The sequence below is a fragment of the Asterias amurensis genome, chromosome 2 (assembly GCF_032118995.1).
Source record: "Asterias amurensis chromosome 2, ASM3211899v1".
Lineage (NCBI taxonomy): Eukaryota > Metazoa > Echinodermata > Asteroidea > Forcipulatida > Asteriidae > Asterias > Asterias amurensis.
In genome coordinates, this window is record NC_092649.1 from 29,278,927 (window position 1) to 29,298,334 (window position 19,408).

Consider the following 19,408-nt stretch of genomic DNA (forward strand, 5'->3'; position numbering starts at 1 on the left):
TAAATTCCAAGTGGCTGTTGATGAGGCATGACCGAATTAGAGAGAGTTTTATTTGAGATTGGAACCACAGTATTTGGTATTGGTGGAAACGTTGTGGCAGGAGATTGTCCCTCCCCCCCCCCCCCCATACCCAGAGTTGTGTATAAATTACTTCTGATAGCGCCCTCTTTCGAATCAACCTCATTCAGCCTGTGAGTTTCCCATTGGGACCGAATCTTCATAAAACACCGTCATTTTGTGCTATTAATTGCTGAAGTTGCACCCTCTCAAAGCAATAATGCACTAAGCCCCAGTCGACTCATACAAAAAAATATCCTACCAACCAAGGAGGTAGAAATCTACCTCCATGTACCAACCAAGTGAATACTGAATACCTAGCACTGTAATTAATATGCAATCAAGAAGGCACCTATCTGAAAAGGAAGATGATAAAGAGATCTCAGTTTCAAACATGGGAGGAAAACCCCAACTGGGGGAAGACACACACAACCAAGTAGAGGGACTGAAAACCTCATCCAAATACAAGGCTCCCTCTGGGGTTTGAGCCAGGAGTCCACAGAGGAAGGCAATGTAGCATATACCACCAAAAGCCAATTCTGAATATATTTATAACCATACAGCATGACAAATTCGACCAATCAGTCATAACAATGAAAATCTGTCTTTTTATTCCTTGAATACCTCAACAACAGAGCGTCATCCAAGAGTATGTTGACAACATGTTCCAGACCATTCTCTCCGTGGAGAGCGCCCCCAAGGCAATCAAGTTCCTCTTTGACTTCTTTGATGACCAGGCAGACATGTATGACTTGAAGTCCAAAGACCCCGAAATTAAATGCGCCTGGAAGAATAACATGTGAGTAAAGAATGGCAGAGTGGAAGAGGGAGGCCCCATGTTCCCATATTTTAAGACATTCTTTCCCTCTTGTACAGAAGTATCCCCTACCCCCAAACAAACAAAAGTCTTCTACAGAATTCCTGAGATTCCCAGAACACAAAGAAGACACAATAGGAAAGGGAGTACACCTTGTTACATATCAAGCACCAAGTGCCCCCAATTCATTGTTAAAATGACCCCTACATAAGATTCAGCTCACATTATTAACAAACTCAAGAGTATAAAACCTCAAAGTTTCACCAAAATACTAAACAGCATTGTAGAAACTAAACCATAGACATTGATCAACCTCATTTTTTATAAATATTCACATCACTATTCACAAGTTCATGTCAAGTATTAAAGATACAAGTTCCAACTATCTTGAAATGAGACGAACTGGGGCTTGCATGCCTCCCTCATAATCCATTGCAGTTTGTGAAAGATGCTTAAGACTAAACACCACTTTCTGCTTGGATACATAATTTTGCTTAGCTGTAAGCTTTATAACACTTATAGTCTAAGATGTTTTTATAAATTATTTCAAACAGTTTGCCTCTGCGTTTCTGGTCCAACGCCATCAAGCATCCAGACTACATCTTTGACATCCAACCTACTCCATCCGTTGAGGCAAGCATGGATGTGATTGGTCAGTTATTCCATGATGCACACGACACCAAGACTGATAAACTTGGACAGGTAAAGAGAAACTGACGACAGAAAGGGTGGTTGTCTTAAAGGGTGGCTGTCTTAAAGGGTGGCTGTCTTAAATCACAGAAAAGCCAGATTGCATTCCCTTAGTGTCTGGTATAATACACTTGAGACAATTTTCATCAGTGCCATTCTGCAAGATACAGACTGTGTATTCAATGCTGTAAAATTATTATTATTATATATTTCTGGTAATGAAACTAAAGAATTCTCATGAGTGAACTTAAAATCACTCTAGCTTGCAAGCCTGAGGAGCCAAACACAATTTCTAACAGAGGAAGATTTTGCATTGATTGGATAACAATGGGGGAGCGGGTAGGGAAGCCCTATGAGTTCAACACCCAACAAAGTAAAACAATAAACAAAGTAATAAAACAAGATCAAACCACTTGAATGTTCTCCTTCAACCACTTTAGATCTTACTTCCAAGTTTCTGGACTTACTTATACCTTTGTGGTTTACTTTTGATCTGAATTGTTAACATTGACAGGAATCTTCCATCAACAAGTTCCTGTACAGCAGAGAGAAAACCAAGTACCAGCGTCTTGTCCGACAGTACTATAAAGGTGTGGAGGAGTCTACACCGGTAACCACACAAGACCTCAACACTGAACTACAAAAAGCAAGTCAGGTAAAAGGACATTTCACAATCCAAATTTTTTCAAAAACAATTATCAAAAATTCAAGTTAAATTCTCAAAACGTATTCAATTTGGTTAAATTATAAGATTCCTTCACACAGCACCATTAAATCCTTTTATTCCAAAGTCAAAACTTGAATACAATACTTATTTAGTTATATTTGGATTCACACTCGATGAATTTAATTGTATTTGTTTTCTCTGTAGAATTTCACAGGATTGTTCAGCAAGCTTAGCACCTTAATGCAACTATGGGATCTTGTAAGTTGACTGATTTTTATTTGGGAGAAAAAATTATATCATAAAACATACAATTGATACACAAGTTATATTAAAGGGGAGTTGTTCATCCACAAAAACACCTACTCTGTTCTGTAATTATTAGTTATGTTAAAAAATATAAATTTACCTCTTAAAATACAACCAGTCGAACATTTGATCTGCAATTTCGTGGAGTAAAAAAAACACACACAAAACCCCACAGTTTCAACGAGTATTAATGTGAATAATTATTGTCTTCTTTTACAACCACATTTATTTCAAAACAAACCCTTTTTGTACAGCCAGAAGTGCCCAATCAGAACGCAATGTGTCCCTCGAATGTTTTTAGGTACATCATGCTCTAGCCTAAGTAAGTTTGATGGTGGACACATCATTAGTTAGATACTTCTGTATACACCCGAGCCAAACAGTGCACTCCTATACAGTGTCTACCACGCCTCAAAAATAGTTACAGGAACACCCTAAACATAAAATCCCATCAGGTCTATTCCCTCTTCAGTCTCCTGATAAAGACTAGAGCACCTTCTAGTTGAAATGTCTGGAATAAACCAACAGTTTCAGAGGCACTACTTCTTCATAGAATGGATTAATGCATGGCATGACCCCCAGAAATTAATAAACATCTCAATCATGAAAATTATTAACTTCTCTTTCTCTCTTTCAATCTGAAAACAGCTTCTTGTGGTGTTGAAGACAAAAGATCAAAGTGATCAGAAGCATCTTGGATGCTTGCTGCAGGAGGTGAAAGAAACACTCTCCAGAGGCAATGCTTTGTAAAATTTTCCTGATGTTTAATACTGGTTTTCCAGGTCAACTTCTGCCGTTCAAATTCACACCTCAAGTTCGATCAATCAAGGTTCATTTAAGCTACTATTGCATTCAGTTTCGTTTTGGTGAACTCATTATTTTGTTCTGCTCATTCAGATTCATTTCAGTCATTGCTATTCATTTGTTGGCATTAAACACTACATGTTCGCTATTCAGGTGATTGTCCACCACCCATAAACACTTGATGTAATTAAATGGTTGACAAGCCTCTTGCTGCTGGCTCTTATGAAGTTGAATGAAATGTTTGATATAATGAAGTTGAATGATCTTATACTTGAATAGTGAATACTTAACTGTTGAAGTTGAATGACTGTTGAATGCTTAAAATGTGAATTTTCAAATGATTAGTATTTGAATGAGCTGTGTGTTAAATAACCAAGGGTTCTTTGTTGACATTGGCCAGGAAAACATACAAGAAAGTAAGAGATAATCATTAAATGAGATGAGACTTGAATAATGTAATGTGTAAGAAATGTTGCTTCCCTTAGCCAGGTTTCTGTTTTGATTTGCCTGAGACAAAAATATACAAATGTCTGTGCATAGACTTAAAATAATATTACAAAAAATGAGGAATGAAAATAATAATGTCTGTCTGATCAGTTTTGAGGTTTATGTATTTTTCATGGTAACATTTTATTATTTTTATTCTTCTATTTTATTAGCTGAAATGTTTTTCAAAGTAATAGGTTTTCCAGCACATTTTGGACAAAATACTTCACATTAGTTTCTAACAGTGTAGAGTTTGTTGTGGGTTTTTTAGGCAGTAAATCATGAACATTAATGGAAACTCCCAGTCAGAACCATACCCAATCAGGCTAAAAGATATTTAAATAATGGAATTTTGTACTAAATTTTTACATCATTTTGACCCAGTTTGCGGTGATTTTTACACAGATTCTTGGACATGTTCACCCAGAAATTGGTCAATAAATTAATAGTGGTTTCTAATTTTGTTACCACTTATAGTAAACAATGAAAATGTGATTTTTTTTTTGCAAGACTGTGACGGTTAATTTGTATTTTTGAGGAAATATTTAACTTGTATACCATTTCAGTTTGTCTATTAATATTTGTTTAAATGACAGTTCATAAATGCACGATTGTACAATACTCAGATAAATGTATGTTATTAAAGACATTTAATTATCATGTTCAAGATGTTTATAAGTTGAAAGCTGTCATGCTACGTTGAAAATATGACATAAAGTATGAGGAAGTGAGACTTCAGGTGAAGTTTAAACACTCTTGTCCACAACATCACAAGCTGGAACATTGCCCTCACTGAAGTAAGTTGAAGCCATTCATTGGCTAAGAGTTTTACCCCAGGATGAATGCAGGTTCTATTCCATGAATGTTATACTTATAGGGTCAATTTTGAGGAAGAATATTTAATTTAAGCCAATAGTTAAAACTTTTTCTTTGTACAATTGTTTATTATTTTGAATATTTTAAAAGTGTGTTATCAATTTAGCTTATTTTTTTAACAATTAAGAATTGTAAGCAGTGCCATAAAATTGATCAACTTAATAAACAATAAAATATACAGAAGAGAATAATGCAGCTATGATCTATTATTATTTATCTTGCCAAGTTTTCAACTAAAAGGACTATGCAACAATACATTTGTTCTGTTTAAAATGAGGATATGGAGCAATAGCTTAAAGGAACACGTTGGCTTGGATCGGTCGAGTTGGTCTTTGAAAAGCATTTGTGACCGTTTGTTATAAAATGCATATGGTTAGAAAGATGTTTTAAAAGTAGAATACAATGATCCACACACATTTGCCTCAAAATTGCGTGGTTTTCCTTTTATTGACTCCCATAAATGGCCGACCGTGTTTGTGGACGCTTTTCAAAGACCAACTCGACCGATCCAAGGCAAGGTGTTCCTTTAAAGGAATATAAAACTTTCAACTATTGGAATCAGATGACAAGACAACCTCATTTTAAAATGGTCAGGGGTCGATTTCACAAAGATAGTCCTCACTTAGGACTATAGGCCTTGTCCTAGGAGTTATTAAAAATTTAGGGCTGGTCCTAAGTTAGGAGGAGCAACTTGGGATAAAACTAGTCTGAAACCAAAGTGGACCAAACCACTGTGGTTCAAAAGGCTATTATTCTAATCTTAAAATAAATTTAAAACAAAATCTGAATTATTGCTTTATAACATTGGGCGGGGAGGATAGTGCTTATTGTCAGGTGGCCAAAGCATTTCGGCTGTGATTGTTGATTCCAACTGAGCCTGTTTGAGATTGCTGGTCAAGTTCTATTTTAGAGGGACTTGTCGTGGTTAATATTGCCTCCCTGTGCTTCGTCTTTCTATAAAATGATCCGGCTTCCTCTCACTTTCACCAAACTTACAGCAGATTGGTTTGAGTAATGGTGTTTACTGAAAGACACAGGACTCTCTTTACCAAACCAACGAGTTTGAGGTCTTTTTCGAGAAAAACAAACCAAACAAACCAAACGAACCAAACAAACTAGACTTGGGGGTCTAGGGCTCCATTCGACTGTTTGAAGCCTCATGAAGGAAATAGTACTTGCTCTACCTAATGGAAACCACGGCAAATCCGAAAGCCAAAGCTATGTCAAAAGGGTCCGCATATAGTAATGTGCACTCAAATCTAAATAACTCAAAATAATTTTTAGCATAAAAACATACTTGGTACAACAATGAAGAGCTAATGTTGATTGTGTATTTTAAGAAACAGCTCCCTTCAATATGCAATGATGTGTGACAAAAGCCTGCCCTCACTCCTGACCCTTTCTTCCACTGAGTTGGGTGCATGGTGAACAACATAGGGCTTACTCGCCGGTGTGTATCAAAAGGCTGTAAACAATTGATGTTTTTTTTTTTGCGACGTTATTTCCTTCTCGATAGTCGTTATTTCCACTGCTTGTGCTATAGTTATTTATGGCTGTCTAAAATCGCTCATTTTGTTGCCACCATCTTCAATAGTGTTGTTTTGTGGCTTCTGCAGAAAGCCCGCCCACCACTATTCTGATTCTGACTCAAATAAGTCTGGAATCGCGGGAGCCATACATCGTCCCAATCAAAACGAGTTTTATCACTTTTTAGTTTCCTGCAGACGTTTTGTGAATGTTGGAGGGCCTTCTCAAATTAAAAGCAACAAAACTACTCGTTCTGAAAAAGTAAGAGATCTTTATCCAGCCACGTGTTTGTCATCCTGTGCCTGAAGCATTGTACGTCAGTAAAAGACAGAAGAAGAGAAGTCAACAACTTATTTCTATTGAGTTCGTCAATTGACACTATGGAGGCCCAGAGGATCCATGTAATCATCTTGTTGGCTGTATGTTTGATCCTGCTGGGATTATTAAGTAGTGTTGTATCAGCTGAATGGCAAGGAGATCTGTCATCTTATCACATTGCTTCATTCAGTAATCCTCATCCTCCTAGACCTCTCAATGATCCATCTGGTAACCACAATGCTAAATTCAATCATTTCACTCTATCTGGCCCTGATGGAGCTGTGTATGTTGGAGCTGTCAACTACTTATACAGACTGGATAGTTCATTGAATCTGCTACAGAATGTTAGTACATGTCAAGAATTAGGAGAGGATAAATGTGATATATTCACCAACTACAATAAAATCCTGATATTAGATAATCAGAATCGGTTGATTACATGTGGAAGTGAGAATGGAGGAAAGTGTCAGTTCAGGAATCCAGATGATTTGACTGATGTGTTGTTTCACCCAGGGCCTAATGTTGCTGGTTTTGGAGAGTTGTCTACTGTGAGTTTGATTGCACCAGGAACTGATGGACCAATGGGAGATGGTCCAGATGGAGGAGACTGGTTGTATGTAGCTGTGGCTTATTCTGCTGAGGTTGGCTATATAAGAATTCCACCAGTCAGCAGAAGAATCCTTAGTACAGACGGGTTGTTGATATCTCCATCAGGCACAGGGTTTTCTTCATTTACTGCATTTGATACTTCCAATCTTAAGACTCCAATCCATATTACATATGTAACTGGTTTCTCATACGATGGGTTCACTTACTTTGTCACTTCTCAACAAGATGTTCTCGGTTCCAATGTCTTTGTTTCTAAAATGAACAGAGTCTGTCAGACCAGTCCAACATTTGACTCTTACACAGAAATCACCCTACAATGCCAAGGATCAGATGGTAGTGTGTACAGTTTGGTACAAGCTGCTCATATTGGCCCGGCAGGTCAGGATCTTGCTGTATCATTAGGTTTGAATGCTGAGGACACGGTGTTGTATGCTGTGTTTGCTAAGAATGAAGGAGCTGATGGGACTAGTGATGTACCTATTGATCAGTCAGCATTGTGTGTGTATAAGATGAGTGATATTTTAGATGCCTTCAAGGAAGCAGTAAGGGGATGTATTCAAGATGGAGATGACTACTCAGTGCAGTACTTGCAAGGATCCTTCTGTCCATCCTTCCTGATGGTGAGTTTTCGTTTGCTGGTTCAGTTTAAACCCACATATATGTATGCAATGCAATGTGTATGTTTATGATCATTAATAATAATATAGATGCCATCAGGGATGATCATTTTTTTCAACTTGAAAACCGATACTTTAAGTCATGTTTAAATTTTGTTGTCAGTGATAAACATTTAGTTTTGGTACAGGTATTTAGCTGTAAAGACAAGCATTACAGTCCTTTGATTGAATAATAGACGATTGTCTAATGAACGGGCCTGGTCGCCCCCATACCCTCCACACGCATGTGCACAAAGATGACGGAGTTTGCAAATTGCGTGACCCCTTAGATTAGTCTTGAAGTCAAGACGGTAATTGTTAAGCGCGGTGTGTAGTTACAGCGGTGTAGCTACGGGGACGATACACACACCCTTGATCCCAGTATGTGTATGTGAGCAGAGCTGCCTCGCGCTACCTACGACTGTTGCATGTGTAACATCGCACTGTGACTGTTGCATGAAAGGCAGACAAATAGGCAGCGCCTAACGACTTGTCATCAAGTCTACCCCTCGATATGCAATGTGCCAAAATGTAGTTGTCAAAAGTTTGTTCAAATAAAATATATAATTATTGTTGTCGCAATAAAAACGAACATTATGCCTGCTCTCATGCCTGACCTTTGCTTCCAGTTGGGTGAACAACAAAGGGCCTACCTGTCATTGTGTGCATAGACTGTTTCTATTCCTTTCGTTAATTTGTCTTTAAGGCCTACTAAGCATGGTACGCTATTTCCGTCTCGTATCTTTTCTCGACTGCCGAGTATTCTGGCTCTCTTTCGCTGAAGTTTTTAGGCCGCCATCATCAACAAAGTGTTGTTTACGGTTATTGCAGGAAGCCCGCCCATCACGAATTCTAATTATGACTCAAATAACTCTGGAATCGCGGAAACAACATTATCCCACCAAAAGCCAGTTTAATCACTTTAGTTTCTGGCAGACATTTCGTGAATGTTATGCTTTTATTTGTGCTTGTTTTGTATAATTTAAAGTTAACAAAGCTACTGCAAAGGAGTTCTGAAAAAGTTTGAGAGATCTTTCCCCAGCCTTGCGTTAGTCACCATGTGCCTGAAACTTTGTACGTAGCCTTGGAAGAAACAAAAGAGAACAAGTAACTTATGTTACACTATGGAGGCCCAGAGGAGCCACGTAACCATCTTGTTGGTTGTATGTTTGATCCTGCTGGCATTATTAAGTAGTGTTGTATCAGCTGAATGGCAAGGAGATCTGTCATCTTATCACATTGCTTCATTCAGTAATCCTCATCCTCCTAGACCTCTCAATGATCCATCTGGTAACCACAATGCTAAATTCAATCATTTCACTCTATCTGGCCCTGATGGAGCTGTGTATGTTGGAGCTGTCAACTACTTATACAGACTGGATAGTTCATTGAATCTGCTACAGAATGTTAGTACATGTCAAGAACTAGGAGAGGATAGATGTGATACATTCACCAACTACAATAAAATCCTGATATTAGATAATCAGAATCGGTTGATTTCATGTGGAAGTGAGAATGGAGGAAAGTGTCAGTTCAGAAATCCAGATGATTTGACTGATGTGTTGTTTAAACCAGGGCCTAATGTTGCTGGTTTTGGAGAGTTGTCTACGGTGAGTTTGATTGCACCAGGAACTGATGGACCAATGGGACCAGGGCCAGATGGAGGAGACTGGTTATATGTAGCTGTGACGTATACGTATAAAGATGTGTACACAATTATCCCACCAGTCAGCAGAAGAATCCTTATTAGTGCAGGCAGTTTGTTGATATCCCCAGCAGGCACAGGGTATTCTTCATATACTGCATTTGATGTTTCCAATCTTAAGACTCCAATCCCTATTGCCTATGTAACTTGTTTCTCATATGATGGATTCATATACTTCATCACTTCTCAGAAGGAGGATTTTGGTTCGAACGTCTTTGTTTCTAAAATGAACAGAGTCTGTCAGACCAGTCCATACTTTGACTCTTACACAGAAATCACCCTACAATGCCAAGGATCAGATGGCAGTGTGTACAGTTTGGTACAAGCTGCTCATATTGGCCCAGCAGGTCAGGATCTTGCTATATCATTAGGTTTGAATGCTGAGGACATGGTGTTGTATGCTGTGTTTGCTAAGAATGAAGGAGCTGATGGGACTAGTGATGTACCTTTTGATCAGACAGCATTGTGTATGTATAAGATGAGTGATATTTTAGATGCCTTCAAGGAAGCAGTCAGGGGATGTATTCAAGATGGAGATGACTACTCAGTGCAGTACTTGGAAGGATCCATCTGTCCATCATTACCAGTGAGTATGAGTATGGTCAACTTCACTCAGTTTAAATGCAATTTATGTGTATGTTTATGTTAATGAATATTAGTATAGATACCATCAGGGGTGATAATGTTTTCAACTTAAAAACCAACACATTCAGTCTTTTTTAAATAATGTATGGGACAAGTTTATAAAGATGTTGTTCTAATGCTTTTATTTAGCGTCAGTCTGGAAAGAGGTTGTAAAATAATCATATTAACATTTTGTTTAAACTTAATCATTTACCCGTAGAGCAACAACGTTTATACTTTTCAATGCATGTTTTTGTCTCTTCAATGACATTCTTTTTTGGGGAAGTTGATGCGATCAAAAAGAAGTATACCACCCTCTCGTGTAAAGCATGTGCTTATGGCAAACGAAATCAAATCTAAATTGATCTCTGACCATGGAGGAAAAATAGATATGCTCTGACCGTCAAATAATATTATTGCATGCATGCATATTGCTACGTTTTTAGGAAAAAAACGCATGAAGCACATGTCCATTTGGTTGTCAGTGATAAACATTGATTTATTGGTACATGTGTCGTAACTGTTAAGACGAGCATTACATTTTGTTTGAAATGGACTCTGATTGTCTAATCAACGGGCACCGTCACTACCTACATGTACATGCCACCATGGAGGAATTGCACGCCAAAAAGATCACGGTGTTTGCAAATTGCGTGACCCCTCGATATGCAATGTGCCAAAATGAAGGAGTCAAAATTTTGTTCAAATAAAACATTGTTGTGTCAAAAAGTGAACATTATGCCTGCTCCCATGCATGACCTTTTCTTCCAGTTGGGTGAACAACAAATGGCCTACGAAGCCACTTGGTAAAAAGGCTGTATTTGTTAAAGTTCTTTTATGCCAGAGTATTTCCGTCTCGTATGGTTGTCGAGTATTCTGGCTCTCTTCGCTAAAGTATTTAGGCCGTCACCTTCACCAGAGTGTTGTTTTACTGTTACTGCAGGAAGCCCGCCCATCTGACTCAAATGACTCTGGAATCGCGGAACCAACATTATCCCAACCAAAGAAAGGGTAACATCTCTTAAGTTTCTTGCAGACACTTTCGTGAATGTTCTGCTTTCGCTTTTGTGTGTTTAAGGAGAGCCTCATACTATATTTAAAGTAACAAAGCTACTGCAAAAGTGTTCTAAAAAAGTTTGAGAGATCTTTCTCCAGCCTTGCATTCGTCATCCTGTTCCTGAAGCTTTGTACAGCTTCAGAAGAAACGGAAGAAAAAAGTTACTTCTGTTACACTATGGAGGCCCAGAGGAGCCACGTAACCATCTTGGTTGTATGTTTGATCCTGCTGGGATTATTAAGTAGTATTGTATCAGCTGAATGGCAAGGAGATCTGTCATCTTATCAAATTGCTTCATTCAGTAATCCTCATCCTCCTAGACCTCTCAATGATCCATCTGGCAACCACAATGCTAAATTCAATCATTTCTTTCTATCTGGCCCTGATGGAGCTGTGTATGTTGGAGCTGTCAACTACTTATACAGACTGGATAGTTCATTGAATCTGCTACAAAATGTTAGTACATGTCAAGAACTAGGAGAGGATAGATGTGATATATTCACCAACTACAATAAAATCCTGATATTAGATAATCAGAATCGGTTGATTACATGTGGAAGTGAGAATGGAGGAAAGTGTCAGTTCAGGAATCCAGATGACTTGACTGATGTGTTGTTTCAACCAGAGCCTAATGTTGCTGGTTTTGGAGAGTTGTTTACTGTAAGTTTGATTGCACCAGGAACTGATGGACCAAATGGCGCAGGGCCAGATGGAGGTGACTGGTTGTATGTAGCTGTGGCTTATTCTGCTGAGGTTGGCTATATAAGAATTCCACCAGTCAGCAGAAGACTCCTTAGTACAGACGGGTTGTTGATATCTCCATCAGGCACAGAGTCTTCGTCATTTACTGCATTTGATACTTCCAATCTTTATACTCCAATCCGTATTGCATATGTAACTGGTTTCTCATATGATGGATTCACATACTTCATCACTTCTCAAGAGGAGGATTTTGATTCCAACGTCTTTGTTTCTAAAATGAACAGAGTCTGTCAGACCAGTCCAACATTTGACTCTTACACAGAAATCACCCTACAATGCCAAGGATCAGATGGTAGTGTGTACAGTTTGGTACAAGTTGCTCATATTGGCCCAGCAGGTCAGGATCTTGCTGTATCATTAGGTTTGAATGCTGAGGACATGGTGTTGTTTGCTGTGTTTGCTAAGAATGAAGGAGCTGATCGGACTAGTGATGTACCTATTGATCAGTCAGCATTGTGTATGTATAAGATGAGTGATATTTTAGATGCCTTCATTGAAACAGTCAGGGGATGTATTCAAGATGGAGATGACCATTCAGTGAAGTACTTGCAAGGATCCAAATGTACTACATTACCAGTAAGTGTATGGTTCGCTACATTACAGGTGTATCCCAGGTTATTTTGCTAACATAAGATACCTTCAGGGAAGCCAAGGGAGGTTTTTCTTTAAAAGGCATTGTATAAAAAGAGATTTAAAAATGTTAAAGGCAGTGGACACTATTGGTAATTGTCAAAGACTAGCCTTCACAGTTGGTGAATCTCAACATATGCATAAAATAACAAACCTGTGAAAATTTGAACTCAATCTGTCATCGAATTTGCAAGATAATAATGAAAGAAAAAAACACCCTTGTCACACGAATTTGTGTGCGTTTAGATGGTTGATTTCGAGACCTCAAGTTCTAAACCTGAGGTCTCGAAATCAAATTCGTGGAAAATTACTTCTTTCTCGAAAACTATGGCACTTCAGAGGGAGCCGTTTCTCACAATGTTTTATACCATCAACCTTTCCCCATTACTCGTCACCAAGAAAGGTTTTATGCTAATAATTAGTGTCTAACCAATAGTGTCTACTGCCTTAAAGCTACACATGTTTTAGGACTTTATTCAAATCAAACTGTTTTCTTTGGTTTTGGTCTATTTTATCATTCTTTCTACAAATACAGGAAAACAGAATCACAATATTACTGATATTCATTGTTTTCTATATGATAAAGCAATTATGTTTGTAAAATTTATTGCTACCACTTGTATGCTCCCTCTCATTGAAACTGTTCTCTGGTAAAAGAAAAAAGAATTAAAAAACAACCTAACATTTTGTTGTTTTTTATGTTCAAGTAAAACAACTCTGTCGATTGTAATGGTTTGCTGTGTTGCACACAAATTAAAAAGATTTTTTCCCCACAATGTTTTTCCGCTCTCTTTGAAATCACTGGACTGGATGTCACATTCATAACTAACTATTTTTATTGTGTTGTTAAATTACCCACCTGGTGCTTGTATGTAAAACCAAGTTGAAGTTGTGGATTGAGGCTAAAATATTTATCTTATTTTATTGTCTAGATTGGTCCAGATATGTTTTTGTGTCATCCTTTTGAAGCGGACACTACAATATACAGGAATGCTAAAGGCATCAGTGTAACGGCATCCAATGCTGTACTGGAACTATCAGGTACATCAAATGAGACATCCAATTTTCTGTTCTTCTATTTCTAGGTCAGTCCAGATATGTTTCTGTGTCATCCTTTTGAAGGTAGCAACGAAGTTTACAAGTATGCTAAAGGAATTTATGTAACTTCATCAAATGCTGCACTGGAACTTTCAGGTATTAAAAAGATACTGCATTACCTAAACAATCAAAATGTTCTGGTTTCAATTTAAAAGGGCAGTTAAACATCAACTCTCATCTCAATCAAATTTTTAACAGTCTTAAATGCTTGTTTTATTTTGACTGCTCACTTTCCTCTGTGCAATTGTATTTGATTGTAGTCTTCTTGATAAAAATTGTCAGTAAGTAAATTTTTAAAATATTTAAAGGCAGTGGACACTATTGGTAATTACCCAAACTAGCATAAAAACTAGCATAAAACCTTACTTGATAACGAGAGGCTGAGAGTATAAAACGGCTTCCTCGGAAGTAACGTAGTTTTTGAGAAAGAAGTAACTTTCCACGAATTTGATTTCAAGACCTCAGAATTAGATTTTGAGGTCTTGAAATCAAGCATCTGAAAGCACACAACTTCGTGTGACAAGGGTGTTTTTTCTCTCATAGTTATTTCGCAACTCAAATGACCAATTGAGTTCAATTTATCACAGGCTTGTTATTTTATGCATATGTTGAGATACACCAAGTGAGAAGACTGTTCTTTGACAATTACCAATAGTGTCCAGTGTCTTTAAAGTGTTGCCCCCTGTGTTGTTTGCAAGTTAAATGTTTTTGTGATAGTTTTAACTTGTTCTCTTTTTTACAGGACCATAAAGCTGTTGAGCTGATATTAAGTATCCTTTAAAAATATGGTTTTTTAAAATAAATTAATGTACATTTTTTTAATATTGTCATTTCAAGACACTCTGATGTCCTCCATCATTACAACTACTGAGATGAACCACACTGTAGCTATCATTGGAACTTACTACAGTGGGGAACTTTTAAAGGTAAGTATATTAATTTTGTTAATGTATATTTCTTTCATTTGTTTCTTGGATCAATAAGAGGATGCTTCCATCTTGGCTTTTGTGCAATTGGCAGCTTCCAGACCAAATCAAATCAACGAAACTGAAATTTTTATCATCCATCACCTTTAGAAGTAATTCATTATTCTTTCCTTGAAAGGATACTTAGGCGGGTAAATACATTTAACGCAATTCCAAATATACATAGAAAGTAACACAAACAAATCAAAACTTGGGTTGGTTAAAAATATGAAACTTTAAAGCACTGCTAATTATTGACTGTTGTGGGTCTCAAGACCGGTCTCCCCCTCGGACCTTCAGGTCTTGGTCTCGGATTTCGACTACAACACTGAACGTCTAACCACTCCTTATTTACAAGTGTTTGACCATAAATTATTATTGAAAATCAACCTGCTTACAACCACAAAAGGAATATATTAAAAAAATTACACAAAAACATACACACGCAGCAATGTTTCTGTCTTCTGTTACACAAAAACATTGATTATATATGGAGCAAAAAAGGGAGGAGCAGAAAACAAGCAAAAGATGAAAGCATTGAACAAAGGAAAGTCAAATTCAAAAGGACAAAGGAAGGGTGGGGACCAAGGACCTTGCAAGTGTCAAACACAAACTTTACAATGATGACCTGTAACTTTGGTATAACAAATGACAGCACAAATCCATGATTCAAAATTAAACATTATCCCAGGTTAACTATTCATATATTGTTGTGTTACAGGTTCACATCCAGAGCAAGACCACAGCCAGACTGTATGAAAGAGTAGACCTTGATATTACTGGATCAGTTCTTAAAGATGTCAAGATTAATGATGCAACAAGAGAGATGTACATACTCACTGAACAAAAGGTACAATATATAAAGATGGAAGGACCATGCAAATGTTATTTTTTAATTTACCCCAAGCATATAATTTGACTTCATCTTTTTAAATATGTTTTGATTTGGACTGTATAGTTTCTGAAGATGCGTGTTGAGAATTGTGGTCAGTATACAACGTGTGAGACGTGTATTGGTACGGATGCAGAGATGGATGGAGACCCATACTGTGGCTGGTGTACTCTGCAAAGACAGTAAGTATTGTATCTTGATTGGTTAACAATGCATGTTGAGAGTTATTACATATGCAGGGAGGGATGGAAACGTCAGCTGAATTAACAAATTTGGATCGCCTAAAAAATAACTCTGTATGTGTTTTGTTAATACCTGTTTAGGTGCACCCTGTATTCTGAATGCAAGATGCCTGATGTGTCTACCCGCTGGTTAGCCTATAATACTGCTCAGTGTATTGAGATAACCAATGTGGATCCTTATAACAATCTACCAATCACTGTCACTGAACAACAGGTAAGAGTAACTGGTTACTGACTTTGCGCATTTCCATATAGCTGGTTGGCACACAAAATTGTTTAACAAAGGAAGTATTGCTTAGCAGAAGTGGACATCCCAAAACGCTATTAAGATTACATTAGTGTGACTCGGTGGCTTTATGTTCTGAATATCCCCTTTGCCCTTCCCTTTTTCCCCCTCTCCAATCCACCTGTATCTGTGCCACTAGCTTACTAACTACCAATTGTATTATTACCTAGATTACTGTGAGTGTGGAGCAGTTACCAGACTTACTGACCAACATGACATATGAGTGTTGGTTTGGATCCTACGTATCTCAAGCTACAAAGACTAATGAGGATCTTAGATGTGTCTCCCCACCTGGTAATAGGATACCACCAATTCAACAAGGAGGTAAGTCAAACACTAAACTAGGGCCATTTGTTGCTATTGTTGTTAAAATAAAATAAACATACAACTTTTTATGAATGTTCCATTTTCCAGATGATGCTGTTCAGGTTACACTGAGCATCCATTCCAGTGAAACATCAGTCAGTTTTGTGGATACAAGTTTCTACTTCTATGAATGCTCCACTCATACTTCGTAAGAATATTTTATGTTCGCTCTAGCTTTAACTTTGATACTTCAGAAGAATATTGTCTGTTCGCTCTAGCTTTTCATATGACACTCCATTTATGGTACGCAAAATGTCTTCATTGACTTTGGTAATGATAAAGTTTATTGAGTTCCAAATTACTGAGTTCCAAATTCTTTGATGTGGTTCAAATTGTTGATACTTTGTCCATACCTCTCTAATCCATAAACCCAATCATCAGCTTAAATTATTTTGTTGTTTTGTATTTGTGTTTGCTATAGTTGTGTATCTTGCGTTGGTAGTCGATGGGCCTGTGATTGGTGTGTCTTTGAGAATAGATGCACTCATGTTAGTTCTACTTGCTCAGGAGACAATGAAATCATCATTACAGGACAAAACGTAAGATCAAACTCTATCACAAATGTAGTCTTTTCCAAATACTGATATCTAACAGTTAAACAAACTGAAGATCAAGGTGTTGTAAATAAAGACATGAAACCATACATGAAATATGTTTTCAATAACATATATGAGGTGTTATTGAGTTGTTCTGAAACATTTGAAGATCAATGAAAAAATGTATGTTATTCAATGATTTGATATTTTTTCTTTAGAATCCAGCTTTGTCTTCACCCAAGGGTCCGGGTTCCTGCCCTCAGCTGCTGGCTCAGAATACTGAAGTCCTTCTTCCCAATGGAATTGAAAGAAGTTTACAAGTCATGACTACAAACCTACCTGATCAGACCAAGGTTAGTTAATATCTTTATTGGTCAACCAGCGTTCAAAGGCAAAATGAGTTAAATTAAATAAAGGCAAAAAGTGATTTTAGCACTTCGAAAGTAGCAGCAATTTTAGGGTAAGAAACAGTACAAATGCTGGTCTGAGACAAAAAAAAGGTTATGGGAAAAAAAGAATTGCAGAAAAAAAAGACCACATGAAAAAAGAACATTTGAAGAGTGTTTTATCAATAGTTTCCTTAATTATGTTGTTTTTATTGATTCTTTTAAAATTCCCCAGAACAAAATACCAAACTACCTGTCACACTGTCTCTCTTTCTGAAAATTACAAAATGGTCTGCCATTAAACACAAATTATGCTGCAGAAAGTATATTAGGCTGCCTGTTCAAACAGAATTGGTTTGACTCCTTTGAAGATCAAAACAAACAGCACAAACCTTGTTAAACTGAGATTGTTTAAACGCCTTCTAATAACTAACATTTTTCTATTCATCTCTTAGATTACTAGCTTTGAATGTAGCTTTGATATAGAGGGAATACGTCAGAGTACAACTGCACAACGTAATGATGATACCATCATGTGTGACATGAAAGCTGTAAGTATCTATTCATTTTCTTGAAGTTGTTAACCAACTTTGTATTTAAAAAGAAAGCCAAGATTTGAGTTGAACTTTGTTTGATATCAACCCATTTTAACTCCACAGTATACCTACACTTCCACTGATCAAGCAGAGCTGATTGTGAAACTGACTATTGAATGGACAGACACCAGTAATAACCCTCACATTCTAGATGACTTATTCAGCAATAATGGTGAGTTTGAGTCAAGGATGTGGGGTGGGGATACAGGCACTTCCATACACAAAAGAGTCTAACTTATAGAATTTTACCCTAAGTAAGCCGTGGTCAAGTGGTTAGACTGCAGGACTTGCAATCACAAGGTTGTGGGTTCGAACCCCCCAGCTAACCGCTGATTTCACAATGACTAGAATAATTATTGTCGTCTAGTTAATGAATCACAATTTCTTGATTTGTGTAATTCATAATCATAGACGTTAAACCAATGTTTGTGAGAGAGAAATTGGCTGTTGCCAGCTTGGTGTTTATATCCCTTGTGGGAGTTTGCCTTGATGGGAAGATCATTCAAACAAACAAACAAACAAAGACCCTACCATACAGTAGCTAGGATCCCATAAGGGGTTTGTGCTGACTGAGTTCTCTCTGGACTGTAATGGTTTTGTTTAGTACAAAAAAAATTGAGCCATCTAGCATTACAATATAAAAAACCTAACAATCGTAAGATAAGTTGATTTTGATCATCAGATGCCTACCAACCCAACCTGTTCCCTCCAGCATTCTAATCGGAGACAAAGGTAACCTTTCTAAAGCATCTTTCTTTTTATGATTTATAAATAAGACATGCAAAGAAAGATTTTAAACTTGTATTTTTTGCTACAGCAACACTTTACAAGTGTGGAGCATTGAAGCCAGATTGTAGTCGGTGTGTTACTGCCAGGCCAGAGCTGGAGTGTGTTTGGTGTAATGCTATGTGTGAACTAAGAGAGTCTTGTACAACAGCGGAAGGAGAGTGGGTTACCCACAATAATAACGCCAGCTGCCCTGATCCAATCCTCCAAGGGGTGAGTAGATTTATAAGTTTCTGATTACAAATATGGAGTAACTGGCGATGTCAACTGACATGACCCTATCATCCAAGAAGCAAGTAGATACCAAGTACATTGATTATTGACAACTAGGTGAGGGTCTGTACTATTTTGTTAACGACACTGTGAGATTGTTAGTGTATTAGTTAAAGAAGGAAACACCTGCAATGAATGTGGAGGAATGTGACCCATACCCGAAACATGTTTCTGTAACTGCAAGTGACTTGTTGACTTAATTTTGTTTTGATTGTTTAGGTGTATCCATTGAGTGGACCAATAGAAGGTAACACCATAGTATCTGTAATGGGTACAGATATTGGCAGAGGGTTCCATACTGTACTGAATGTGATGATTGGAGCGGATCAAGAATGCCATCTGGATGGACTGGAAGCCTATTATGAAATAGGCCACAGGTAAGAAGTTTTAC

The 19,408-nt window shown here is 37.4% G+C and overlaps 3 protein-coding genes across 7 annotated transcripts in view; all 3 read left to right on the plus strand.

The window, feature by feature from the left end:
- The window catches only part of LOC139933754 (plexin-A4-like), a 34,196-nt gene extending 29,313 nt beyond the window's left edge, over positions 1-4,883 (plus strand). For all 3 annotated transcript variants that reach the window (XM_071927946.1, XM_071927947.1, XM_071927944.1), the window contains 5 exons: positions 693-856; positions 1,429-1,576; positions 2,079-2,219; positions 2,436-2,489; positions 3,186-4,883. In XM_071927946.1, coding sequence (XP_071784047.1) covers positions 693-856; positions 1,429-1,576; positions 2,079-2,219; positions 2,436-2,489; positions 3,186-3,287 — 609 coding nt within the window. In that variant the 3' untranslated portion in view covers positions 3,288-4,883. The remainder of the gene's footprint in view (positions 1-692; positions 857-1,428; positions 1,577-2,078; positions 2,220-2,435; positions 2,490-3,185) is intronic.
- Positions 4,884-6,270: 1,387 nt separating this feature from the next.
- The window catches only part of LOC139933756 (plexin-A4-like), a 30,884-nt gene continuing 17,746 nt past the window's right edge, over positions 6,271-19,408 (plus strand). Inside the window, exons 1-14 of one of the 3 annotated variants that reach the window (XM_071927951.1) lie at positions 6,271-7,777; positions 13,524-13,632; positions 14,527-14,615; positions 15,376-15,504; positions 15,613-15,728; positions 15,870-16,002; positions 16,245-16,398; positions 16,489-16,588; positions 16,862-16,979; positions 17,195-17,329; positions 17,818-17,913; positions 18,022-18,130; positions 18,776-18,957; positions 19,237-19,394. In XM_071927951.1, coding sequence (XP_071784052.1) covers positions 6,611-7,777; positions 13,524-13,632; positions 14,527-14,615; positions 15,376-15,504; positions 15,613-15,728; positions 15,870-16,002; positions 16,245-16,398; positions 16,489-16,588; positions 16,862-16,979; positions 17,195-17,329; positions 17,818-17,913; positions 18,022-18,130; positions 18,776-18,957; positions 19,237-19,394 — 2,795 coding nt within the window. In that variant the 5' untranslated portion in view covers positions 6,271-6,610. Of the gene's footprint in view, positions 7,778-11,376; positions 12,538-13,523; positions 13,633-13,676; positions 13,786-14,526; positions 14,616-15,375; positions 15,505-15,612; positions 15,729-15,869; positions 16,003-16,244; positions 16,399-16,488; positions 16,589-16,861; positions 16,980-17,194; positions 17,330-17,817; positions 17,914-18,021; positions 18,131-18,775; positions 18,958-19,236; positions 19,395-19,408 lie in introns of those variants that run through there. The other 2 variants (XM_071927950.1, XM_071927952.1) reach the window with 2 other exon arrangements.
- Positions 8,937-10,167, plus strand: LOC139934101 (plexin-A4-like). The gene has a single exon (XM_071928390.1). The coding sequence runs from the start codon at positions 8,938-8,940 to the stop codon at positions 10,165-10,167; it is 1,230 nt and encodes a 409-aa protein (XP_071784491.1). The 5' UTR covers position 8,937.

Coding starts and splice junctions, on each gene's coding strand:
- LOC139934101 (XM_071928390.1), top strand. CDS start 8,938: ATGGAGGCCCAGAGGAGCCACGTAACCATCTTGTTGGTTGTATGTTTG.